Genomic DNA, 27286 nt, shown 5'->3' on the forward strand with positions numbered 1-27286 from the left:
TCACATCGGAGGATGGTGATATTATCGGGGAGAAGCAAGGCACAAGCACACTGAAGTCTGAGGTGCCTCTCCGAGGACAGGTGTTTGGGCTGTACTTGGTTTAGTATAGCAGTTATGTCATGAGGGGCAAGGAGGATCAAAGGATGGCCCAATATGAGGTCAGCAGTTTTGTCCAAGAGGGCTTGAGCTGCAAAGACGGCTCTGAGGCAGGAGGGTCCCCCCCTGGCCACTGAGTCCAGTTCACAGGAGTAATACCCAATGGGTCTGAGTCTGTTGCCATGGGCCTGAGCCAAAACTCTTGTGGCATGTCCTTGTCTCTCTGAGACAGTTTGAAAGTCTTTTCATAGTCTGGGAGGCCCAAAGCAGGGGCTGTTGTGAGGATTTCCTTCAGAGTTTCAAAATTGTCCACAGCTTCTGGGGAAAGCGAGAAAGGGTCAGATTTCAGGGCGTCATAGAGAGGTTGCATCAAGAGGGAGGCTCCTGGGATCCAAGAACGGCAGTAGGAGATCAATCCTAGAAAGGCGTGAAGGGGCTTTTGACCTTGAGGCAAGGGGATGGCCTTGATTTCTTCAGTGAGATGTCGGTGCCTTGGGAGATACAGTGGCCTTCTCTTTGCACCACTGGACCTTTTGCTTTGAGGCCTTGCATCTCTGCTCAGCCAGGTAGTGGAGGAGGCTTTCAGAGAAGATTGAGGCAAGGGTATCTGCACAAAGCAGGAGGTCATCTACATACTGAAGGAGTACAATGTCTGGGTGTAACTTCATCTAGGTGTCCAGAATGAGGCCATTGCCTTGGCGAATTGGGAGGGGAAGTTCTGAGCACCTTGTGGCATAACAGTCCAGGTGTAGCTCTGCCCCTCGTGGGTGAAGGCGAATAGGTACTGGCAACAGGGGTCGAGGGGAACACTAAAGAAAGCGTTCGCTAGGTCCACCACTGTAAAGTACTTTGCTGTGGGCGGTATCCCTGCCAGCAAGGTGTGGGGGTTGGCCACGATGGGCGTTTCCAGTACGGTAGCTTCATTCACTGCCCTGAGGTCCTTTACCAGTCTGTATTTCTCTGGCTCTCCTTTTGCGGTTCATTTCTTCACTGGAAACAGTGGTGTATTACACGGGGATGTGCAAGGTATCAGAGCTCCGTTTGCCTTAGGACCTCGACTTGCTTTGAAATGGATGCGAATTGAGCTGGTTTCAAGGGGTATTGTGGTTTTCTGGGTAAGGGAGCTCCAGGTTTCAGTTGCACCACGATTGGTGGCACCTTTAGGAGCCCTATATCTTCGGGCCCTGTGGACCACAAGCATGGGGGAACTCGATCCAAGACTCCTTGCGGGATTTCAGCCTCACTTTGTGCATCCAGGGATAATAGAAGGGGGACGGAACATATTGCTGAGGCATTGCGATAGCTAGGTGAGGTGACCAGAACACCGCCATCAGGATGGAAGGAAATAGAAGCCTGGAGTCTGGACAAAACATCAGCCCCTAACAGATTTAAGGGGCATGTGGATGAGACCACAAATCTTGCTAGTAGGTCTGGAAAATTGCCAACTTGTAGGGGGCAGGTTAAGGGGTTCTTCCTGGGCGTTCCATCAACCGCTACACATGTTATATCAATGTTTGATAGGAATGAGGTATTGGGTAGCTCTTCTGCCCTGATTACGGACCTGGCCGCGCCTGTGTTGCATAGGAAAGTGGTAGGATGGCCCTCGATGGGGAGGGTTATTTTTGCAAAAGGGCCTCCTGAGTCTCAAGAGGATACCATGGCAGGGACAGGTGACACAGGCTTGCCTGAATTCTAGCAGAGAAGGTCCATGTGATCCGGAGAAGGGCGGGGTGGTGGGCGAGGTGGGGTGTCATGTCCCTGATACTGGGCGTTTTCCTGTTGGCCATGGTTGGGGCCAGGTGGTCTGTGGGTAAACTTCAGGGGGCTTCGGCATTCCCTTCGGAAATGGCCGGGTCTTCTGCAGTTGTAGAAGACACGTGGAGTTGGTACTGGTGGGCGCAGATACGGTGTGTCAGAGGCCATCATGAGAGGAGCTACCTTTTTGCTGCCCTGTGCGGATTCTAGGCCTTTTGCTACTAATAACAACGTCTCAAGATCCATTACTCTATACTCTGGGCGTGATAGGTTCAGACCCTTTTGAATTGATTCTTTAAGACCTGAGACAAATGCGTCAGCTAGCATGTGTCTATGTGCTTTGGTCAGTGTGCTAAAACCCAAATCAGTAAACCTTTGTGCTATTCTATTGTGATATTTCTGAACGGATTCGCCTTTTTGTTGTGTGACCTCTTGTATACTAGACGCTTGGTCTGCCAAGCGCTCTTGAGCCCACTTTTTTAAATGATTCACAAAGTCACATCCTGAATCATAAGTATTGTCACAGTAGTACTGATCAAAACATTTTTCCATCACTGGTCAATAGGCATCTCCTGCCTTTATCTCACACAGGCTCACCAAATCCCGCCATGCAGCCGCGTATGTCTTTTGGATTTGGGTGATTCTTCTATAAAACGGCATGGGCTGTTTTTCAGGGGGGAGCCCCTTGTGCCGTAGGCATTCCTCTCGGTGGTGAAATGAAGGGGCCATTGTCTTTGGTGGTGTGAGGGTCCAGGGGGAGTCCATTCAAGGGGGGGTTTAGGGAGAGCACTGGGGGGTGGCTTCTGCATTTGTGTATTGGATTGCAAGGGGCGCATGAGGAACTGTAATTGTGTGTCACTATCAAACAGGTGGTCAAGTGGGTTGTTGGACGGTGGCGCGAAGGAATCAGTTGCCCCTTCAGCTGATGAGTCATACAGGGGAATAGATTCAATGTGGGGTGTGCCTTGAAATGTAACAGTCTGTCGTTTTGGGATTGTACCTGTTCCAGCATGCATGTCAGCTCCAGGCACCCTGACAGGGCCGTCGGGACTTTGAGGGGAGGAATCGGGCTGAGTCTGAGTCCCTAGTCCCGGGTCCCCCCTCCCCCCACAGCGCTGTCGTCAGTGCTTGTCATCAGTGAGGTAGGTTGGGCCTTGTAATATGACCCAGAGGACTGGTCTATCACCGGATACATGTAGGTAGGTTCCGGTGTGGGCGGTGGTGCAGGTGGTACAGATTGGGTAAGGCGTGTGTGGCAGCAACCACCCGAGCCGTATAAAGATAAGTATGCCTTGTCTACTGTTAAGCATGGCGGAGGAGGTGTCAGAGGCTCCTCTGTCACTTGTAACAAAGGGGCGGTAGGCGAAGAGCAGTGTCTACTTCCTGGGGACCAGATGCCATCATAGGGCGGTGGCTGACTACTTAGCTTCCTCTTTTCTATTTTTTTATACACATATACAATACGACTATCTCAATTCGTTTCTTGCTCTATCCACCCTTCCTCATGAATAGCTTTTGCAACTTTAAACCAAGCATCTGCTTCTAGTAGCAACCCATCGTCTGACAATAAACCCCTTTTTTGTTTCAAAATAGTATGCCATTCATCTACTTGTAGCCTTCCGCCAAAATGCATATCAACCCCACACACTTTCGCCAACTTCTTTCCCTTTTTGACAGCACCCTCTCCTTCCCGCTCTAATACCAAGTCACAAGCCAAACTGCCCTCTTTGGGCCTCACTAACTTTTGCTCCATCCTTTCGTTAGCTATTGAAGAGTTTATGTGTCTGGGCTCAGGGTTTGTATGGTGGTTTTATGAAGCTGTCTTGGACTCAAGGGTCCGAAAATCCTCTGACTGCCACCTGTCCTCGTTCGGACCACCCTCTAATATATAAGGCTACCTTGCTACGTTCCGTCTTGATGACTGGGATATTTGTGTCTGCTCAGGATTTTCAGACAGGTCACGAGGCTGTCTTGGACTCAAGGGTCCGACAATTCCTTTATCCGTCACCTGGTACCAGTTCAGACTATATCGCTGTCTCAAGTTAATGAGGCCAAGACAGATAGAAAGTGGGAGAGGGAGAGAGGAACGTCTACAGTGTTCGGCTGCCAAGCAAGCCTCCTTGTATGCGCCTTCCCAAAACGTAGACCAGTCACACCCCCGAGGTGGCCGCAGGTAGGGGAGCCGAGTAATATGTGACCACACTCTCAACAAGACATTTAGCAGACAAATAAGTAGTACAGCAGTTAATATTCAATAATGCACCACTTCAACTTTCATTTACAAGTCCCAGCTCAAAGCTTTTACATGTCCCAGCTCAAAGCCCAAATTTCTCACCCTATCTTTTTCTACCTCTTCAAGCCCTTCTGGTTGTTCAAGTTGTAAGGGGCACCTCTCGTCTCCCTGTCCTCTTATTCTAGCCTCAGCCTCTATGACTTTCAATTATTTACCGCAAGCAAATTTGACTGGATAATGTACATTTAATCTGAACACCAATAGGTGTGTGGTCTCCGGGAATAAGGGTTTATAACCAAGAGACTCAGTCCTATATCCTGGCTGTACCATTTCAATCAGCCCCCAACCCTCTTCATGTATGCCAAATAACAGACCACAAACACACTTAGGACATGACATTACCACCAACAACAAGATGTGACCAATAACCAACAACAAGATGTGTGACTACTGTAGAGAAATACAGGATTGTTCAGATCCTCACGGGATCCCCACGCCCTTGGGCGTATTCCTGACGCCCCCTCCTGGTTCTCCTGTGTTTCACCGCACCCGTGCTTTATCGCACAATTATTTATTCCCCAGGAGGAGTTTATCCACGTCAACTAATTCATCCGTGACTATATAATAAATCACTCATTCCCAACAGCTGCCACAAAACACAAGATCGATCAACAAAACAGAACAGAACAAAACAGACGGCAGATATAATTGGTACAGGTTCAATAGGCTATGGGCAAGATATATACCTGTCTCTTTGCTGACCGTGGAGAGCCGATATAGACACAGAGATTAGCCAATCATGGGTACAGGATAAACAGTAGACTAGATATTAAAAAAAAGTGTCTTACTGTTTTCAGAGGTGATCAGTCTCCTTCCTGCCCGTGTTGGTTTGTCCCTGGTTTCTTCTGAATCAGCTCCCTCTCGGGACAAAACCCAAATAGCCCCACGTTGGGCGCCAGATGTTTTGGATCAGAACAAATGTCCGATATTATTATATCTACCCCTGATCAAATTGAATATAAAGCGTGCACACTCTGAAGTGATTACACAGACACTCAGTTCAGAATAAAAAACTCTCTGTTTTAATATTTCCTCTTTTTGAGACTTGTATACCATTTTGACAACATTAAGACACATCAGATAAGACCGGCGTATGCAAACCACAAAACAACCACAGATATATAAATACATATAGTGACAAAATATTGGCTTTAGCTGGGTCGCCCATATGAGGAAGTAGCTTTGTTCTTGCTGTGTTCTTGCTTCTTCTGAAATGTTGGTGTTAACTTTGAGTGTATTCTTAGAAGAGGTGCGATTCTTCTGTTAACTGTCCTCCTGTTAACTCTTCGGTTCCACAGCAGCAAGGGAGGGATAAGCTAAGCTTTGCAAATATCTGAATATGTTTTAAGGTTGATATACAGAAGCTGATATATATATGTTAGATATATAAAGCATGTGTATATATATATATATATATATATATATATATATATATATATATATATATATATATTGGAATAGACATTTCATTAGGACATTTCCCACATCCATTACATTCTCCCCCGATCATCTCCATTATTTCATAAACTGTTTATGAGCTGAGATCAGCAGCGATCCTAGGGATCACTGCTGTTCAGTTTCATAAATGAACACCTTTATTGAATGATTTCATGAAGAAGTGATTGAGAGGTATGAGGTGTGTGTATGAAATTGAAAATGGATGGTTGTTAAATATCTCGTATGTGTTTTATATAATAATGCCTGTGTATAATGTGTAGATAATGATGGTGTTGGTGTGTGTCCGGTTTCTTTATATTGGCAGCTTACTGATCAGTGTACTGATTCTGAGGAGTAATGGGCTGCTGCTTCCTGCCAGAAGCTGTCACTGGAGGGATACGGCTAGGGCTTTCTGTTAAAGACGGAATAAAAGAGTCAAGGTAATGTTCAAGATAAAGTCAACAGTGCTATTTATCTTTGCTAGTAATATGTTGTACAACAACATATTTGATAATCAAAGCGTCTATTCACAAAAAAGTGCACTGAGGTGAATTTGCAATGGAACTGTAAAATCTAATCTAAAGTTGCTGGTAGTGATGATGTGTTAAAACAGACGTTACATTTCTTTGCAAATTTACCAATTAACATTTTTGTGAATAGGCTTTTAAATATACTATATTACAGGACTTATTTGAGCTTTATCTAATAATATTTTTTTCAATGTGCAGTGTGCCATTCATTGGCTGAGAGCAGTCAACTAAAAATCTCTCAGCCAGGATATGGACGCTGAACAGCAAAATTGTCATCTGGCTTCTGCAGCACAGCAGAAGCCAGATGTCGTAAATCTGACTTCAGAGCAAACAAGGATCCCAGCAAGTCCCAGGTAAGAGGGAAAATCGTTGCTAAACAGTTTGTCCTTTAACAGCCCCCTCTTCCATTTCACAATCCCATTCTTACATCAGTTACCTCAGTCCCCCTGCATATCACAATCCCCCCTTCACATTACAGTTTCCCCTTCACAGTAGTGTTCTGAACCCCTCTTCACAATGGTATCTTCTCCCCCACTTCTGTGTCCTCTGCTCCCCCTTCACATCTCAACCCCCCCCAACTGTGCCCTCCTTCACATCTCAGCTCCCGGCACCTCTGGCCCTCTTCACATTACACAGGCTCTGCACCTATGTCTCCCTTCACATTACACAGACCCCTGCATCTCTGCCACTTTTACAGCTTAACCCGCTGCAGCTTTGCCCCCTTCATAATACAGCCACCACAGCTCTGCCCCTTCCTACCTAACTTGGACACGCAGATCCGGAAACACAGCAGGAGACACAACAGCGCTAAATAGTGGGCAGGACCTACTGAAGTTAGCTATCAAAGTTAACCAGCAGATGATTGGTTGCAACCTAGTAACCAATCATCTGCTGGTTAACTTGGAAAGTTAACTTCAGCAGCTCCGTTCCCACCCACTAGTCAGCACTGCTGTGTCTCCCGCTGTCTCCGGCTCTGTGTGCAGAACGGTTCTGCCTCCTGCTCTCTGCTCTGCTGTGATAGTGACAGCTGCGGAGGCAGGGAGACAGAGCCGGCACCTAAATGACGGGACTGTGGTGGTCCAGATGGCACAGTGACTCGATCTGCATCCGGCCCGCAGTCCGCCAATCAGTGATGCCTGCTTTAAATGTTAAATAGATGTACATCATAATATATCCTTTGTGTTTGTGTTGGTACTCACCAGAATGTCGATGGGACGAACTTGGAGTTGATCCCTCTCCAGATGACATTGTTGGATCTGGAAAACATGAATGTAAAGAAAAACATCCGTAGCCGTAAAAAAAAAAAATAATCAGCTTGAAACAACCATATAACTGCAATATATAATGTTATATTTCATTTTACTCACCAGCTCTCTGATACTCAGCTGGACCATTGCTGACTGCAGTGACAGCCTCTGCAAGAAGGCCATCCCTCAGCTCTGCCTCCCACTCTCTGAACAGCACAGCCTTTCCCCCAGTGGACTGTCCCCGAAGATGCTGCTCCATCTTTCTATTCACTGTCGCCCTACAATCATTTAACCTGCACATGAAAAAACAGCATTATTAAATAAATTACAAGATTTCTACAATAATGCCTTTTGTTTCACACAGTGATGGCTTCCTTCCACTATAAGGCTTGGTTTACCACAAAATAAAAAAGTATTGCTTGACCAACACTTGGTGAATGATGCCTATTTTCTCCTATATACAGTGCCTTGAAAAAGTATTCACACCCCTCGACATTTTCCACATTTTGTCATGTTACAACCAAACACGTAAATTTATTTTATTGGGATTTTATGTGATTGACCAACACAAAGTGGCACATAGTTGTAAAGTGGAAGGAAAATGATAAATGGTTCAAGGTTTTTTTTACAAATACATTGCTTAAAAGTGTGACGTGCATTTGTATTCAGCCCCTTTACTCCAGTACCCCTAGATAAAATCTAGTGGAACCAATTGCCTTCAGAAGTCACTTAATTAGTAAATAGAGTTCACCTGTGTGTAATTTAATCTCAGTATAAATACAGCTGTTCTGTGAAGCCCTCAGAGGTTTGTTAGAGAACCTTAGTGAACAAACAGCATCATGAAGGCCAAGGAACACAACTGACAGGCCGGGCAATGAGAGCATTAATCAGAGAAGTAGCCTAGAGGCCCATGGTAACTCTGGAGGAGCTGTAGGGATCCACACTATTTTGCCGCGTACACACAAGCGGAATTTCTGTCGGAAAAATCTTGGATGGTTTTTCGGACGGAATTCCTCTCAAGCTTGTCTTGCATACACACGGTCACACCAAATTCCGACCGTCAAGAACGCGGTGACATACAACACATACGACAGGACTAGAAAACAGAAGTTCAATAGCCAGTGCACCACCCTTTGGGCTCCTTCTGCTAATCTCGTATTTATCTTGTGTTAGTAGTTTAGTGAGAGATGATTCGCGCTTTTCAATCTCGTCCTTTTCAGATCGTTACTGCTCTTCAGTTTGTGCTTGTGGGTTTGTATCTGTTTTTCAGTGCGTGTAGTCAGTTTGTATCTGTTTTTCAGTGCATTCTTGTCCGCTCATTTCTGATTTGTCTGCTCGTTCTTCACAGGCCTTTCTGTTCTTCAGTGCGTTCTGTTAGTTCGTTCTGACCAGATGACCGTTTTGAAGCCATGTTGCAGGTACATACTCATCGTAGAGTTTGTGCTATGCGGGGGCTTGGTGTTGGGGATCTTGCTTTGACTCAAGCCCAGTCCATGAACAGGGTGGGGAGGAGTTCATGGACCAAGAATTGGTTGCACCAGCGTGACCAATTCTCTCATATGCCTTTGCTGCGTGAGATCCAGGAGAATAACCCTGATGATTTCAGGAATTTTCTCCGGACAATGGACCCCCTTTTTCACCATCTGTTGGCTTTGCTGTCCCCTTATATTACGAAGCAGGACACCTACATGTGGCAAGCCATCACTCTGGAGCAGAGCTTGTCGCCACGTTGCAGTACTTGGCAACGGGGAGAAGTCTACAGGACCTCAAGTTCTCTACAGGCATCTCCCCCTAGGCTCTGGGGATCATTATTCCAGAGACCTGTTCTGCAATCATACAGGTCTTGCAGAAGGACTATATTAGGGTAAGTTTTCTCCTTTAACCACTTGACAACTGGGCACTTAAAGCCCCCCTCCTGCCCAGACCAATTTTTCAGCTTTCAGTGCTCTCACACTTTGAATGACAATTACTCAGTCATGTAATACTGTACCCAAATGAATTTTTTGTCATTTTTTTCATACAAATAGAGCTTTCTTTTGGTGGTATTTGATCACCTCTGGGTTTTTTTATTTTTTGCTTTATAAATGAAAAAAGACCGAAAATTTTGAAAAAAAAACAAATTTTTCTTAGTTTCTGTGATAAAATTTTGCAAATTATTAATTTTTCTTCATAAATTTTGGGCACAATTTATACTGCTACATATCTTTTTGGTAAAAAGAACCCAAATTAGTGGATATTATTTGGTCCTTGTGAAAGTTATAGAGTCTACAAGCTGTGGTGCAAATCATAAAAAATTGATCACACCTGATGTACTGACGGCCTATCTCGTTTCTTGCGACCCGAACAAGTCAGGAAAGTATAAATACCCCCCAAATGACCCCCTTTTTTTAAAGTAGACAGCCCAAGGTATTTAGTAAGATGTATGGTGAGGTTTTTGATGTTGTCATTTTTTCCCACAATTCTTTGCAATATGAAGATTTTTTTTCCCCACAAAATTGTCATTGTAATAAATGGATTTTTAAAACAGCTTATCTGTAAAATCCTTATCTTGGAGTACATCACGGGACACAGAGCACCATAGTAATAACTATCTGGGTTTATATGCTACCTTTAGGTGATTGGACACTGGCAACCAATAGTAAGAAGGTTCCTCCCATATAACCCCTCCCATACAGGAAGTACCTTTAGTTTTGTAGCAAGCAATGAAGATCCCAGAAAAAGAGGGGAGGGACCTCTGTGTCCCGTGATGTACTCCAAGAAAAGGATTTTACAGGTAAGCTGTTTTAAAAATCCATTTTTCTTTATCGTACATCAAGGGACACAGAGCACCATAGTAATAACTATCTGGGATGTCCTAAAGCAATGCCTTTGAAGGGAGGGAATACTCCTAGATCCCCTTTTTTTAGGCTCCAGATTATAAAGCTGCTTGCAGCCCGCTCTGGCCAAAAACAGTCTCCTTTTGAGACCTAACATCCAGTCGATAAAACCTGGTGAATGTATGAACCGAAGACTAAGCAGCCGCTTTGCAAACCTGAGCCATAGACACTTATTGGCGTACCGCCCATGACGTACTAACTCCTCTGGTAGAGTGAGCTTTGAGATATTGAGGTGGAACCTTGTGTTTCACCTCATAGGCCTGGATAATGACCTGACAAATCCACCTAGAGATTGTAGAACTAGTTGCCGCCTGTGCTTTCTTAGGACCCTCAGGCAGAACAAAAAGTGAGTCAGACTTCCGAAAAGGGGCTGACATATCCAAGTAAACCTTGACAGCTCTCACCACATCCAATGAATGGAGCGATCTTTCCTCCTTAGATTTAGGGTTAGGAAAGAAGGAAGGTAAAATGATATCCTGATTCAAGTGAAAACTGGAAAGCACTTTGGGTAAAAAATCTGGGCGGGCCGCATTACCACCTTGTCCTGATGAATAAACAGAAAGGGTTTTTTACAAGAAAGGGCGGCCAATTCAGAGACCCTTCTTGCTGAGGTTATAGCCACCAAAAAGACCAATTTCCTAGTTAATAGGATGAAAGGAATATGCTTAATAGGCTCAAAGGGTTGACTCTGTAGAGCTGAAAGCACTAGGTTTAAGTCCCATGGGCATAAGGGCGGTTTAGTTGGTGGCCTCAAACGTAGTACTCCCTTGACAAAGGTTTGTACTAAGGAATGAGAAGCTATTGGCCTCTGGGAAAAAAACTGATAAGGCCGAAATTTGTCCCTTAATGGTTCCTAGGGACAAGTTTAAGTCAATTCCTGTTTTCAGAAAGGCAAGACCCTCCCAATTGTATACTTGCGAGGGTGCCATCTTTTTTCCTCACACCATGAGATGTACGACTTCCAGACTCTATGGTAAATTTTCCTAGACACTGGCTTTCTAGCATTTATAAAAGTAGACAGAACAGAACCTCTGATACCACGGTCTTTTAGTACTCTGGTCTCAATAGCCATGCCATCAAATTCAGCAACCGTAAAGAAGGATGGTATATGGGACCTTGAGACAGCAGGTCTGGGCGGAATGGAAGACATCATGGGTCCCCTACCGCCATCCTCACAATCTGTGAGTACCAAGACCTCCTTGGCCACCGTGGAGCCACCAGAATAACTGATTTCCGTTCCTCCTGTATCCTGCGTAACAGGTGCGGCAGGATCTGTATCGGAGGAAAAGCATAAATTAGAGAGTACTGATCCCAGGGAACCACCAATGTATCCGTCCCCACGGCAAGTGGATCCCTGGTCCTGGACACAAAGCTGTCCACCTTGGCATTGAACCTGGATGCCAGGAGATCCACCTCCGGCATCCCCCAACGCTGGCATATTTGAAGGAAAACCTCGGGGTGAAGGGACCATTCCTCCGGTAACAATTTCTGATGACTTAGTTAGTCTGCCTGCCAATTGTCCACCCCCGGAATGGCACGTGTCTCTCTGCCCAAGTCAATATGTGATTTACTTCTTTTTGGGCTGCCCAACTCCGGGTACCCCCTTGGTGGTTGATGTATGCCACCACCGTGGAATTGTCGGACTGGACTCTGACTGGAGACCCCTGCAACCTGGCCGTCCAGAATATGAGAGCCAGGCGAGCTGCTTGGATTTCCAGCAGATTGATAGGCAAGGTCTTCTCTACCTGGGACCATTTTCCCTGTACGGAGGCCTCTTCCAACACCGCTCCCCAGCCGAGACAGCTGGCGTCTGCAGTTACCACCGTCCAGGTTACCGGCGGAAAGGACTTCCCGTTTTTTAAGTTGCTGGTCTTTGCCCACCAAGAGAGGTCCTGCTTTACCCTTGGGGATAGAGACATTGGATGATCCAAGGCCAGAACAGACTTGTTCCAAGCCTCCAGGATAGTTTTCTGGAACAACCTGGAGTGAAACTGCGCATAAGGAACTGCCCTGAAAGATGACACCATCTTGCCCAGTAGTCTCATGCACAATCAAATTGAGGGTCTTTCCATCCTTTTGACTTTCCTCCAGCTCCACTATTGAGCTGACCTTTAAGGGGGGTAAAAACACCCTTTCCTGGTTCATATCCAGGATCAGGCCTAGATATGTCAAGATCTGAACTGGATGAAGAGCCAATTTTTCCATATTCAGAATCACGCCCTCAGAAGAAGTCCAGGAAGTGACGAAACGTTAGGGATGTGTCGCACAGGAAGTGACGCATGCGCTCCACCAACCGAGGAACCAGGAAGCGTGTGACTGTGGCTACACACAGGGAGCGCTCCTGACAGGTTTTTACGACTGGAGGACGCAATCAGGCACAGTGCACTTTGTTATCTTTGCTCAATGTTTATTAAATTTTGGTACGCATGGTTTTAAGGGAATGTTTGGATGGTCCAAATAAAGATGTTTAGCAGTATCACGCTATGTGAGCATTTTTGTTTCTTCTACATATCCTATTGGAACTACTGGGAATAATACTGACATCTGGTGGTCGCTTTGGATATTGATGCAGATTTACTACTATTAATCAAGGCTTTTATTGAGTGAGTTTTCATTGGGGACCCCAGCACGTGGTGTATCGCTTGGTGAAAGGATTACTACCCTCACAGAATAAATCTTGATTATTTATTGGTGGGACTCTGGCTATCAGATCCGTGTTTGAACTTTCTGAATTAGATTAAGAGACCCTGTTCAACTGGCGTGCACAGCGCTGCTGCAATACTGAAGAGACACTTTATATATTTATAATTGTGTATTTATCTAATTTAATTGATTCATTATTGCCTATATACATGTTCTACTATTTAAGCAGCTGCTACTAGTCATATAATCATTTATGTGCCGCACATACACTGCTAGAATATTGTACTAAGCGCAGAACATTGTTGTTTTTTTTGGGACGGGCATATACAACATATATTCAGAATCAAGCCTAGGCATCTCAGGAAATGAACCGTAGTTGAAACGCTTTCTATCAGGGTGGAATAGGACTGGTCCTTTCATCAGAAGGTCGTCTAGATATCCTATCACCGATATCTTTTGGGACCTTAGAGAAGCCAATATCGGAGCCAACACCTTTGTGAAGACTCGAGGGGCCGTAGCCAGACCGAATGGAAGTGCTACAAACTGGAAGTGACACCCCTCTACTGCGAAGCATAGAAATCTTTGATGTTGAGCGAAAATCGGCACATGTAGGTATGCATCCTTGATGTCTATGGATGCTAAAAAATCCCCTTTTCTTAAGGATGCGATTACTGAACGAACCAATTCCATACGGAAGGTTCGGACCTTTAGAAAGGAATTGAGGCACTTTAGGTCCAGAATGGGCCTTACCTCCCCATTCGGCTTCGGCACTGTAAATAGGTTCGAATAAAACCCTTTGAATTTTTCTTTGTGCAGAACCTCGATAATCACCCTTTGCCTTTTTAGCTGTTCCAAGGCCAGGAATAGGCTTTTCTTTTTCTCTGGGTCCGATGGGACTCTTGATACCAGAAACCGATTTGGGGGAAAATCCTGGAATTCTATTTTGTAACCTTGTGTTATAGTGGAAATGACCCACTTGTCCTGCACCAACCTTGCCCAAGCATCTGCGAACCGCCGCAGTCTGCCCCCCACCTGTAAGAGTGGGGGCGCCCCTTCACAATAAGGACTTGGCATTGGCCTTGTTCGGCTTCTGAGTCCAAGGTCTTTTTTGACCTTGAGGTTTCTTAAAGGCAGGTTGTTAAGGCCGTCCATACTTCTTGGGAGAAGAAGCGCCTGGCCCAGGAGCGTTAGGAATTTTAAAGGAGGGCTGCTTATTCCTTCTTTTAACAGGAAGCAAGGGGCTCTTTCCGCCTGAGATTTTTTGGACATACTTATCCAGATCTTCTCCAAATAAACGTTCCCCATGAAAGGGAAAAGCCGCGAGCAGCCTTTTGCATGGCATCTCGGCTGACCAGTTCTTTAGCCACAAGACTCTGCGCATATGTATAGAGAGTAGCGCAAAACGGGACATCTGCTGGATTGAGTCCTTTAATGTGTCTACTGCAAAACATAAGGAAGTTCTGACAATTCATCAGAATATTCATCCTGAACAGGCAGGTTCCTGGCCAATTTTTTAAAATGGTCCTTCAGGGATTGGCAGATCCCAATAGCCGCAACAGCCGGTTGTACTGCTGACTCAGCCACCGCAAAGGAGGCCTTTAGTAAGGATTCCAACTTTTTATCCGCTGGATCTTTAAACCCTTGGGCATTATCCACTGGACAGGTTAAGCTCTTATTTACTGAAGAAATAGCAGCATCCACTAAAGGCGTATCCCACCTTTTTTTGAATTTTTCCTCCATAGGGTACAAAAAAGAAAACCTTTTTGGAGGTAAGTATATTCTGTCCGGATGGTCCCAATCAGCATAAATTAGCTGTTCCAATAATGGATGCACAGGAAACGCCCAGGAACCTTGCTGAGGTTGCAAGGATCCCAATGTAGAACAGGAAAGTTCTGGCCCCTGTACCGGGGGTAACTTAAATCCTGCCCTCACCATTTCAGCTAAAGACTGGATAAACAATTTTTGGGATTGCGAAGCCGACAATGGTTCTTCAGAACCTGAGTACCCTGCTGAGGACTCTTCAGCCTCTGCCTCTTTATCCCCTATGGCCACCTCCTCAAAATCCTCTGCCCATTCTGGATCCAAATCACAAGGACCCAATTGGCTAAGGGAGTCCTGGTGCTCAAGTGACTCAGCACTGGGAACAGGCTCAGGAGAGGGAGATCTATGTTGTTTTTTCCTTCCCTGTGTTACTGAGGCAATCATACCCGCTATTTTGCCTTCAAGGCCAGCGAGAGCTGACGTTAAGTCATCCTTAGTAACTTAAGCCGACGCAGGGATATTGGTGGTGGCCACAACGCCTGACAAATGCAATGGCTCAGCCAGGCCAAATGCCGCAGGTCTTTCAGGGGAGATAGGTGCTGCGGTAGCCTGAGGTTGATCTCCTGTTTTTGAAGGAGTAATTTTAACCCCTGGACTAGCCCTGTTCCCCATGCCTCATTTTCTGGAAGACATTGCTTACAAGGTTTGAGGAAAACTCACTGTGCTATATGGCTGTATCAGCAAGCCCAAACTATAGCCTCCTTTAAAGAGTTTGCAAATGCCCGACTCACGTGCCCAGCTTTGTGTCCCACTGCAACAGGCTCCTGGCTCACCTGAGCCAATCTGACAAGCATTGACACAAGCGCCCGACTTCCCTTTATTTGCGTGCTCCTTCACGTGACGAACGCACGCCCGGGACTTACCACGCATGCGCACGCCCGCAGGGAACACGCTAGAGTGTGCACCGGTGGGAGAGGGCGCTTCCCAATGCACGCGCACGCTTCATCACGTGTGCGCGCGCGCGACCAGTCCGCGCAGTCCCCGTGTGGGAACCCGCCTGAGTGCATCTTGCGGCCTGTCTGGAACCATCATAGTGGGCACAAAGACACGGTAATCTGGCTATATACATTACTTTAGTAATAATGTAATAAAATGGGGCCTCCCAAAGGAAGCACTCACCGATCCTCGCAGCAGGGCCTGAGATAGGCCCAATCTTCCCCCATCACTGCAGGTAGCATCACTGAGGACCTTTAGGGACCGGGTCCCCTTTTGTTTAGGGTCCTCACCCCTGGACCTGTAAAGCACCCTTTAGGTTTCCTTGGGCAAATAAAAGACCAGGAATACCATATCACAAGGGTCCCGTTCCATAAGGACACGTTACAGGCAAAACCCTGTTCTTGAACCAGGGCTCGGGTACCATCCACTTTAGCATGATATGCCATCCAAATGGATCCGATTATAACATCCTCACTGGGACATTATTTGAAGAAATTTGAAGAGCTTTCACAGCCGTGACCATCACCTTCAAGACACTGGCAAAAAACTAAAGGTACTTCCTGTATGGGAGGGATTATATGGGAGGAACCTTCTTACTATTGGTTGCCAGTGTCCAATCACCTAAAAGTAGCATATAAACCCAGATAGTTATTACTATGGTGCTCTGTGTCCCGTGATGTACGATAAAGAAAGGTTATTTCTCTCACATGGCATGTGTATACCACAAATGACACCCCAAAATACATTCTGCTACTCCTCCTGAGTATTATGATACCACATGTGTGGGACTTTTTCACAGCCTAGCCACATAGATAGGCCCAATATGCAGGGAGCACCATCAGGTGTTCTAGGAGCATAAATTACACATCTAACTTGTTTACAAGTTACAAGTTTGTTGTTCTGGAAGACCAGATTGAAGCCAGGGAATTACTTTCTACACTTCCATCCACCCTTCCCTCAACCCCAGCTGAGGCTTCCGAGGACCAACCTGGGCCTTCCATCCTGGAAGAAGTTGAGGAGCCCAGCTGGAGCCAGGTATAGTATTTTTGAACAGATTTATTGTCCGAAAATTATTGTTGTTAACTAGATGTTATTATTGATAACAAATGAATGATTGTACAAATCAATAGCCAGTAGGGGCCAAAAATGATTGGGACAAGAATGAAAAATGCTGGGCTCAGAATGATAGTCTTTTCTATTTATTAACATTCAATTTGCAGTCATGAGCTGAAAATTGTGCCCCTTTTTCATACACAGGAAGACCTCAGCCAGGACAAGGATCTGGAATGTGGCAGACAGGAAGAGATGGGGGTAAGTGTCAGCCAGGAGGAGGTGGGGGCAAGTGTCAGCTAGGAGGTAGCCAGGCCCAGTAGCCTCACCCAATCCCAGGTGCCTCCCCTCCGCCTTACAACAAAAAGGGCCAGGAAGGGGAGTAACGTGGAGGAGGCGGCACTGGGCCTCATTAAGGACGCTAATGCGGCCCTGAAAACACTCCCTGATGCTGAAGAGGCCTATGGCTGCTATGTAGCTGCAACATTGCAGCAAATGGAGGAGGGCCAACGCCTCATGTGTGAGAATATTATTTTTCAGGCCCTTCAGAAGGGGATAAGGGGCCAAGTTAGTGAGAACATGCACTTATGTGCGCTCGCCCATCCTCCTCCTCCTCCTGCTACAAGTCCATCTTCAGAGCCACAGCCTCCAAGGAAGGCTGCAGGGAAGCGTGGAGGGAAGGCTGCAAGGAAGACATGAAAGTGATGGCCTGGGTTCAGTCTGGTCTGACAGAAGACGCAGGCTGTTGTAGTACCACATCCTGGGGACATATATGTCATCTGCTGCTGTTCCTGATCTCTGGGAGTCCTGGACCAGGTTGTGCTCCCTATTATATGGACTTCTCATGCTACCAATTTCTAGTTACAAAGAGTTGATGTGTGCCCTGGGGTACAAAGGCTTCGCAAATTCAAGCAGTTTCTCCAGCATTGCCTTCCTCTTTATTTTGTTATGAGCCAGAATAAATTGAGATTTTTTTTATATGAAAATACTTGCCTATGTGTTTTTGTTCAAAAAGGACAGTTTGTTTGTGAGTAGGCAGGTACATTTCGAAAATGCAATGTCAAATTAACAAGGGACAAAAACCTCCTTGAGCTTTAAAAATACAAGATAATAATGTTGTTGTGGAAACTTGACACACACACAAAAAAAAAGAGTTTGTCAGAACTCTGTGAATATCAGCAGCAAAACAAATTCATTCTTCTAGCATTATAAAGAACAAAAGAATGCACTGCATTAAAAGATACAAAAAATTTACAGCATGACGAATGTGCTATCTCGATTACGAACGCTAGTTTTACCAGACCGAGCACTCCAGTCTCGTACTTGATTTTGAGCATGCGTGATTTTTTGCACGTCCGTTCATACAGACGATCACATATTCGGATAGGAACTTTTTCCGACCGAAAAATAGAGAACATGCTCTCAATCTTTTGCTGGCTGGAATTCCGCCAGCAAAAGTCTGATGAAGCATACACACGGTCTCATTTTCCAACCAAAAGCTCTCATTGGAGTTTTGCTGGCGGCATTTCCGATCGTGTGTACGTGGCATAAATCGTGCACTCCACAAATCTGGACTTTATGGAAGCCTGGCAAGAAGAAAGACGTTGTTGAAAGAAAGCCATAAGAAGTATCATTTTCAGTTTGCAAGAAGCCATGTGGGGGACACAGCAAACATGTGTAAGAAGGTGCTCTGGTCAGATCAGACCAAAATTGAACGTTTTGGCCTAAAAGCAAAACACTATGTGTGGCAGAAAACTAACAATACACTTTACCCTGAACACACCATCCCCACTGTGAAACATGGGGGTGGCAGCATCATGTTGTGGGGATGCTTTTCTTCTGCAGGGACAGGAAAGCTAGTCAGAGTTGATGGGAAGATGGATGGAGCCAAATACAGGGCAATCTTAAAAGAAAACCTGTTAGAGTCTGCAAAAGACTTGAGACTGGGGCGGAGCCAGAGCTACAATGGAATGGTTTATATCAAAGCATTTTCATGTGATAGAATGACCCAGTCAAAGTCCAGACCTGAATCCAATTGAGAATCTGTGGCAAGACTTGAAAATCGCTGTTCACAGATGCTCTCCATCCAATCTGACAGATCTTGAGCTATTTTGCAAAGAAGAATGGGCAAAAATGTCACTCTAGAGGTGCAAAGCTGGTATAGACATACCCAAAAAGACTTGCAGCTGTAAAGGGGTTGTACAAGGTATCGACTCAGGGGGGCTGAATACAAATGCACGCCACACTTTTCACATATTTATTTGTAAAAATTGTTGAAAATCATTCATCATTTTCCTTCCACTTCACAATTATGTGCCACTTTATGTTGGTCTATCAAATAAAATCCCAATACAATACATTTATGTTTTTGGTTGTAACAAGGCACTGTACAGTATACACTTTTACAATATTTTCCATATACTTTTCTGTATGTGGCTGTGCCAAATAAATATTTTTGTTAAGTTCAACTCAGTTTACTTTTTATTGACTACTATACTGTGTATTTTTTACATATGTGTGTTCTAACAGTGATATAATGTTTGAATAATAATTACCTGTGCCTAATGTCACGTACACAGGACCGGACTTTACGGCATACTTGGTCCGGCGAACCGGAGTCCGTCAGAAAATTTGATCGTGTGTGGGCTCCAGCGGACTTTGTTTTCTCAAAAGTTTGACAGACCTAGAAATGAAACATGTTTCAAATCTGTCCGACGGACTCGAGTCCGGTCGAAAAGTCCGCTCGTCTGTATGCTAGTCCGACGGACAAAAACCGACGCTATGAACTTCCTTGTTTTAGTCCGGTCGTACGTCATCACGTACGAATCCGTCGGACTTTGGTTGATTGTGTGTAGGCAAGTCCGTTCATTTGGAAAGTCCGTCGACAAGTACGCCATACAAAGTCTGCCATAAAGTCCGCTCGTGTGTACGCGGCATAACCTACTGGTGGCCCTGCGAACCTTTGATACCACATTCACCGAATCCCGTACTCTTTCCCAGGCTGCCTTCTCAGATGCTGACACAGTTAAGCAGAAGAGTGTCAGTTTATCTTTTATAACTGTAGCAACCAATGCATCATTCTCCTCTGGGCTAAACATGGGCCCCCTTGATCTCTGTCTTTTCGTTTTCTGCTGCACTCTCTTCTGATGTGGGGGGATATGTCTCCTTTTTTGGCCATGCTCCTGTTCTACTTCGCCTCCACACTCCCTTCCATGCCTCTGCTCCACTCCTTGCTTCTGTTCACCACTCCCCTCCACTCCTCCTCACCCCAACAATACTCTCCCCTACATGCCTCTCCTCCCCTCCGTGACTCCTCCTCCCTCCACTCCTCTCCCCTCCATGCCTTTTCTCCTCTCCCCTCCCCTCCATTCCTCTTCTCTTCTCCCCTCTCTTCCCTTCCACTCCTTCTCCCACCTCCACCCCTCCTCTCCCCTGAGCCCCATGCTTCCACTCCTCCGCTCCCCTCCACTCTCACTCACACCAACAACTCTTATACCAACACTAACTAACACCAACATTCTCACTCACACATTCATTCTTACTTTTCCTACGGACAGTCTAATTTGTACAAAAGCACCCATCAACCACACAAAATCAACCACCAAAACAACAATACAAGCTCTGCTCTACTCTCTGCTCCTCCCTCACCACACCACTGTACTCTCAAAATGACATTACAAGGGCAGAGGCTAATGTCTGAAAATTAAACTAAAATACAAGATTTTGAATCATTCTGAATAACCGAAATATGTTAGGCAGCGCCATTTTGAGAGAGAGATATGCAAAATTATGAATTGTGCTCCGATTCTGAATGAACAGGAAAAAAATAAACAATGTTACGATAGTACGAATCAACGAAAAAGGCCATCTCACGAAAGTACGAATTACAAAATTAGGAGTTGTGTCCAGAATCAACGAAAAAAATGTAATCTAAGGAAAGTACGAATTCCAAATCAATAAAAAATTAGGCTTACAGAAATACAAATCATTCCGATTCAACGAAAAAATAACTTACGAAAATACGAATTAGTCAGAATATGAAAACTCACGTCTTACGAAATTACGAATCAACAGAATAGAAAAAAAAAACAAAACAAATTTTTCCGTTGTGCACATGTCTACTGAACAGGACTTCAGAAACATGACCTTTTCAGGACTTGGTCAGTTTCTAATGACATTCCTGTGGTATTAAGGATATTGGAGGCTTTCTTAGATATTGTGAGACAAATTTAATAAGGAAATATGCAATTTCCCCATCAGGTGATCAGCGACCTATAACAGGACTGCAATAGTGCGGTGGGAAAATCTGACGCTAACTGACTCGGGGGGGGGGGGATTGGACTGACTAACTGCCACTGACATCACCAGTGACACTAATACAGTGAGAAAATATTATACAATGTTACTGTACTAATGACACTGGCTGGGAAGGGGTTAACATCTAGGGCGATCATGTGTGCCTAACAATGTGTAATGTGTGCATTATGTGCTGCTTTTACTAACTGATCTTTTTGTGTCTAAGAATAAGAAACAGACAGATTGTTCATTCTGTAAATTGTCAACACTTGGCTCTGGGCTGTGATTGGACAAAGTCGATCAGCAGGTCCCGGCCATGAATCATTGGCTGGGACTTGCCGACAAACCCCTGCTGTGTACGACCACAATGGGTGTCGGCAGGGGGGCTCTGCATATGCGCGCCCTAAACCCGGGAAGCAGGCAGTGACATACCAGTACGTTGCTTTGTCTGCACAGGCTGCCCACCCACAGTACATGGCGGACAGTCCTCAAGTGGGTACTTACCTTTTATAAGAAAAAATACATATAAAACCTGGAGTGCTATCAAAACCGTTTGGTCCTATGATGTGGTGTGACAAACTTAAATCTGTAGATTGTGGATCAGAACCCAGTGCAGCTGCTTGAACATTGAGGAGAATGTAGCATAGATAAGAAAAACTGATGAGCAGCGCTCAATGGGTTAAATCCAAACAGTGTAGTATGGACAGTTAGTTTAAACCATAAACCAATGATTTATTAGGGAATAAAATTGGACAAAAGTCATAAAACACTATAATAATGATAAAAAAGCCAACGATACTACTAAAAGCTCACAGGCTGGAGGGGTCACTGGTGGAGCACGGAGGGGCACCAGGAACCATGCTGGGGCAGAAGGAAGCCTGGTGTGCAGTGTGGCTTTGATGGCTGCTGACTGGTTGCCAATTGACAGCTGTGTCCAGGCAGTGTTGATACCGCTATTGGTGGGTAGACGTGGAGCCAACCCGGGGGGGGGGTAATGACAGAGCCTGTTGTTGGAAAGGAGAGCCAACCGAAACCGGGAGAGCCGGGGACGGAGCTGTCAGGTGTGCCTGGATGACGTCAGCGCCGAGCTGGAGATGTGGAAGGGGAAGCCTGTGAGCCCGTGTGGAACGCAACGGACAGCTTGCATTCCACGCTAGCTGGCTTTCTTTCCTCTCCACATCTCTGGCTGCGAGCTGAGAGATTAGCAGTGTTTGATCGCTCGGTTCTTGGTCTGGAGCTGGAGGGGGACTGATGCTGCATCCACCTAGGTGAGTATAATTTTTTTTTCACAATCCCATACTTCTCTTTTAATTTTCTGACTAAAGTTTCACTTTCAATCACCACTGCCCTTCCTAATTTGTTCTCAACTTTGGACAAATGTTTGAAAATTTTAAAGTGCCAAGTTAACTCCCAGAACTCAGAAGCACTAATAGAAAATGAATACTGTATAAACCTTCTCCAAGAAATATTCCAGCAAAAAAAAAAATAGTTTTCAATAGAATCACAAAGCCATTGCCTATCTTTGGGAAAAAATCACTTCTTCATGACAGTTGTAATACCCCCCACTTCTCCCAATGTAGTGTTGTCTGTTAATATTGATGAATGGAAAGGTCTGAGGTGCATATTCCATGTCTGGGTAGAATATATTCTATTTAAATATGAAAACCCAACCTAAAAGCCTATCCTACGCTTTTTCTATTAGGATTCCAAATGCAAAGCCTTTCATGACAAAAGGATTAAATATATTTTGGCAGGCAATGGAAGCAAGTTGAACTCTAGAATCTTGTATATGGACAAACCCCCAAAAAGGCTTGGGAGTATCAAATGCTATTAAATATACAGTAATATTGTCATATTCTCCAAACACTAGAAAAGATAGATATTGCCTAACCTTATTTGGCTGTGCAAATATGCCTCTAGAATGATGAATCAATGGTTTGTTCCCTAGGAGCCTATATGATACCGTACCTGATTCTGCTCATTTTGATTGGCATCCCTCTCTTCTTCCTTGAACTGGCTGTGGGACAAAGAATTCGTAGAGGTAGCATTGGTGTGTGGAATTACATATGCCCTCGTCTTGGAGGAATTGGCTATGCTAGCTGTGTGGTAAGCACTTGGTTTCAAGATTTCCATTTTTTTTATTCTAGAACAAAAATCAAGCTAAAGTTGTCATCTCTACAAGTCTATTTTCCCAAAGTTCTCTAGTAAGATTATTTTTATTTGATAAGTATATACCTGCACTACAGTAAATTATAGTATTCCAAAAGTGACTTGCTGACTGTGTGGGCTGCTGCTGAAATAGAGATATGGTTACCCCTTTATATTATCTGTGTGCGGATTCCAGCACTGCCCTTACCATACATGCAATTCATATCTTTATAAACATAAATATATACAAAATTTCATATAGTCCAAATGAGAATAAATCAAGTCCTGTAAACAAAGTGCAAAAGTGCTCCAATTCTTCTTTGCATGATAAATGAAGTGTCGTGCTCCCCTCCTATGTGCCCTCACTGGTCAACTATACGGTTTGAATGCGCCTATTGTTGGGGAAATATTCCTCTAATGTTGCTGCTCCTCTCGATGGGATGGCAGGTTGGGATAGTGTTAATTTCTCTCATGTAGAGAGGATTAAGATCTCCATAGTGTAATTCCATTTTTATTTAAAGGAGGTTAAAAACAAATATACAATTTCCACTCACAAGCAACCTCTGTAAAAAAGCATATAAAGCCTGTTCGGATCCAGCGCTTCGGCATGCGCTCCAAAGACTGGACATGACGTCACCACCCTAATGGGTTTTTCTTCTCCCAGATGGGCGAATTGCGTTAGTGGGAACTTCCGCTGACGTCACGGCTGGTCCTTGAAGCGCACCCCGCAGCACTGGTTCCGGACCGGCTTTACGTGTTTAACAGAGATTGCTTGTGAGTGTAAATCATATATTTGTTTCTAACCTCTTTTAAATAAATAAAAATAAATTTACACTATATACATATTTTAATCCTCTTTACATGAGAGAAATTTCCACCATCCCATCGAGGGGAGAAGAGGAGTTGGAGGAACAGCAACATTAGAGGAATATTTTGCTATCAATAGGCGAATTCAAATCATAAAGTTGTTGAGTGAGGGCACATAAGAGGGGAGTACGGCACTTTATTTATCAGGCAAAGAAGAATTGGAGCACTTTTGGCACTTTTGAAGAAAGCGCTTTTGCACTTTGTTTACAGGACTTGATTTATTCTCATTTGACTATATAAAATTTTGCATTTGTATATGTTTATAAGGATATGAATTGCATGTTTGGTAAGGGCAGCGCTGGGATCCAAACACAGACAAGATTATTTTTATGATTGCTGAAACACAGTGACAGGCTGTGATTTTAAAGCCACTGTAATTGCTGTTAACAGCCAATACTGGTCACTTTCTGTGATGCTAACTGCCAGACTCTCACATTCTAATTCTCTGACATTTAATGACTCAATGACCTGGAACACACATGCAGCAAGCATTTGAGGCCAGAACACCTGGGTCATTTACTTAAAATATAGTAAAGTCAATAGATCAATTAAAAGCATGGAATGGGTTTGATTTACTAAAACTGGGGAGTGCAAAATCTGGTGCAGCTCTGCATAAAAAAAAAAAAAATCAAGCTTTCAGCTTCCAGGATTTTTTGTCAAAGCTGTATGTGAGTACCACGAGAGGATGGATGGGACGGAGCAACAACAGAGCAGATCGCTGAGACCCTGGAAAAACAGGTTAGTCCTAGCAATCTCAGTGCTTAGCACTCCAACACTCCGGTCCCAGCAAATCCAGCACCCCAGTACTCCTGCTCCAGCAACACCAGTGCGCAGTACTCCAGTATTCCTGCCCCAGCAAAATCCAGCGCATAGTACCCCAGCACTTCTGTCCCAGCAACTCCAGCATATAGTGCCCCAGTGCATAGTACTCCGTACTCCTGCTCCAGCAATCCCAGTGCATGGTACCCCAGTACTCCTGTTCCATTAATTAATAATGGTGAGTAATAAAAGTTTGAGGATTAATGAGCAAGATCTGGAGGCAATTTCTGATCCTAGCCTCTTTTGAGAAAGAACCGACACTGAAAGATGTTTTTCAAGCTGTGAATGCATGTAAGTTCTCACTGGGGGAATTATGTGACCAACTAAAGGGGGTTAAGGAAGAATTATTATTGGTCAGACATGACTTGCAAAAGACAGCAGAAAGAACAGCAGCTTTGGAAGGAAGGATAAGTCAATTAGAGGATGATCTGCACCCACTAAAACATGAGGTTAAAATTATGAGAGAGTGGCCGAAAGGGGGCGTGACTGGATGAGGATGTGAGCGTGAGTGCAGCATCTCCTCACCTCCTGTCTTCTGCTCACCCTGCAGATCTATGTTGCTAAGCACTAGCTGAGGAGACCGAGACCGAGTGTCGGGCTGAGCTGTGACCGTCGGTGAGAGCGGCGGTAACAGCCAGAAGCGGGCAAATGGAGCAGTGTAGGGCGGAGGCAGTGGTGTGAGAGACTCAGCTGTCGGTCGACAGAGCGGAGAAGAGCAGTGCTGAAGAGGGTAGAGTGAGAGGCTACCCCCACTGTCATTGTCGGTGGCGTGAGAGGCTTCAGCCGTGCTGTCTTTTTGAGAGATCCCTGCCTGGATGCGAGTCGGGACGGCTGGAGGAATATTTGAATACTTGCCTGAAAACAGGGGGAACTGTGGAGACGTGGAGACGCTATCTCCCCCCTCCCCTCGTTTAAACAGGTGGCAGATTGGCTTTCAAGATTTGTGGAGATGCTGTGGAGTTAACGTTTGATTGCTGCTAAGAAGTTTCTTCTCCCCCCTGACACCTCTACATCTGAAAACTGGGTGACTGGAGCCAAACACTCCCAACTTTAAAATCTGCTGGAAAGTTATATCGTGGATGGGTAAGAAACAACTCTTTGCATCAAAAACGGTGTTAGACACAGGGAGTATGGGGTTGGGTTTTTTTTGAACAGTGGGTCTGAACTTGTTTTTTTTTTTTTTTTAATGTTCCTGATTTGCCCTGCTCTCCCTTTTCCCTCTCCCGCTCCACAGCCTCTTGCAGGTCTGAATTGATCCAATTTTCTTTTGCATAGCCCTATTCAGAGGAAAGGTATAAATAAGGAGTGGCATAGAATAGCTGCATCTCCTTTTTTTTCCCTGCTAATATCATCATGTCATCACAGTGAACCACAAAGGCAAGTCTAGCTGCTGCAAAACTACAAAAATATGCGCATAACCCAGGCCAGACCCCCCCAAAAAATACCTCACAACAGGTACAGCCCAACAGGTACAGCCCAACCGGCAGGCTGGGGCTTCTGGGGTAAGAAGAAGTCATGGACAGAGCCATGTATCAATGCCAACGGAGGTGAGCGTCTCGGGGGGGGGGGGGCCTGGAGCAGGAGGCGAAAGAGACCCTAGGGTTACCGTCTGGGGCAGGAGCCTCATGGGAGCCAGAGCCATCATTGAAAGAGGTCTTGTGGGCAGTAGATACATTTGGGCAGGAGTCTTTCACACCATTCTTCGCAATAGAGAGAGCACCCAGGGTCCCCACTAGACCCCCCCAAGCCTGGAGCCCCCCAAGGTCTCTGTTGGCAAAAATGCTTTATTACAAGGATAAAGTAATTATAATGCGCAGAGCTAGAGAAATAGGCAATATACTCTACAATGGCACTAGGGTGTCTATATACCCAGACTTTTCACCTGATCTCCAAAAGCGGAGAGCTAAGTTCAGGGAAAAAAAAACGCAAATTATATCAACTGAATGTAACATATGGATTTTTGTACCCGGCAAGACTGAGGGTGACTGGTCTTGGGGAGACTGTTTTTTCTGATACTCCCGAAGAGGTAATGGAGTGGTTGACAACCCACAAGGAGAGACGCTAGAAGAACAGGACTGCTCCTCCCTGGGAAACCCAGGGATAATATGATTGAGTTAATATAACACTAGGGAGAGGAAAGAAGAGGGAGAAATGATTTATAATGATTTTTTTTTTTGTGTGTGTGTTTTTTTTTCTCTCTCTTCTTGCCTCCTCCTTTTTTCTTTTTTTGCACTAAGAAGACGGGGGGTGGGGGGTGGTGTATGGAAGAAGGGGGAACAAAAAGCATGGTACCCCCTTTTTTTAAGGGTTACTGCACATTGTTCTTGCATACTGTATGTTGTATTTGTTGTATTTGTTTTCTTTTGCGTTTTTTGTGCTTTTTTAGGAGGGAGGGATAGGGAAGGGGGTGGATTGAAATTAAAAATAACCACAATGACAATATTTAAAAAAAGGGGTGTATGGGTAGGTCAC

The 27286-nt window shown here is 44.9% G+C and overlaps 1 protein-coding gene across 4 annotated transcripts in view; it reads left to right on the forward strand.

Annotated features, from left to right (window-relative positions):
• Positions 1 to 27286, forward strand: part of SLC6A17 (solute carrier family 6 member 17) — a 1431819-nt gene that overhangs the window by 373213 nt on the left and 1031320 nt on the right. For all 4 annotated transcript variants that reach the window (XM_073615860.1, XM_073615859.1, XM_073615858.1 and 1 more), the window contains one exon: positions 22929 to 23086. In XM_073615860.1, coding sequence (XP_073471961.1) covers positions 22929 to 23086 — 158 coding nt within the window. The remainder of the gene's footprint in view (positions 1 to 22928; positions 23087 to 27286) is intronic.

This window comes from Aquarana catesbeiana, linkage group LG02, assembly GCF_042186555.1.
Source record: "Aquarana catesbeiana isolate 2022-GZ linkage group LG02, ASM4218655v1, whole genome shotgun sequence".
NCBI lineage: Eukaryota > Metazoa > Chordata > Amphibia > Anura > Ranidae > Aquarana > Aquarana catesbeiana.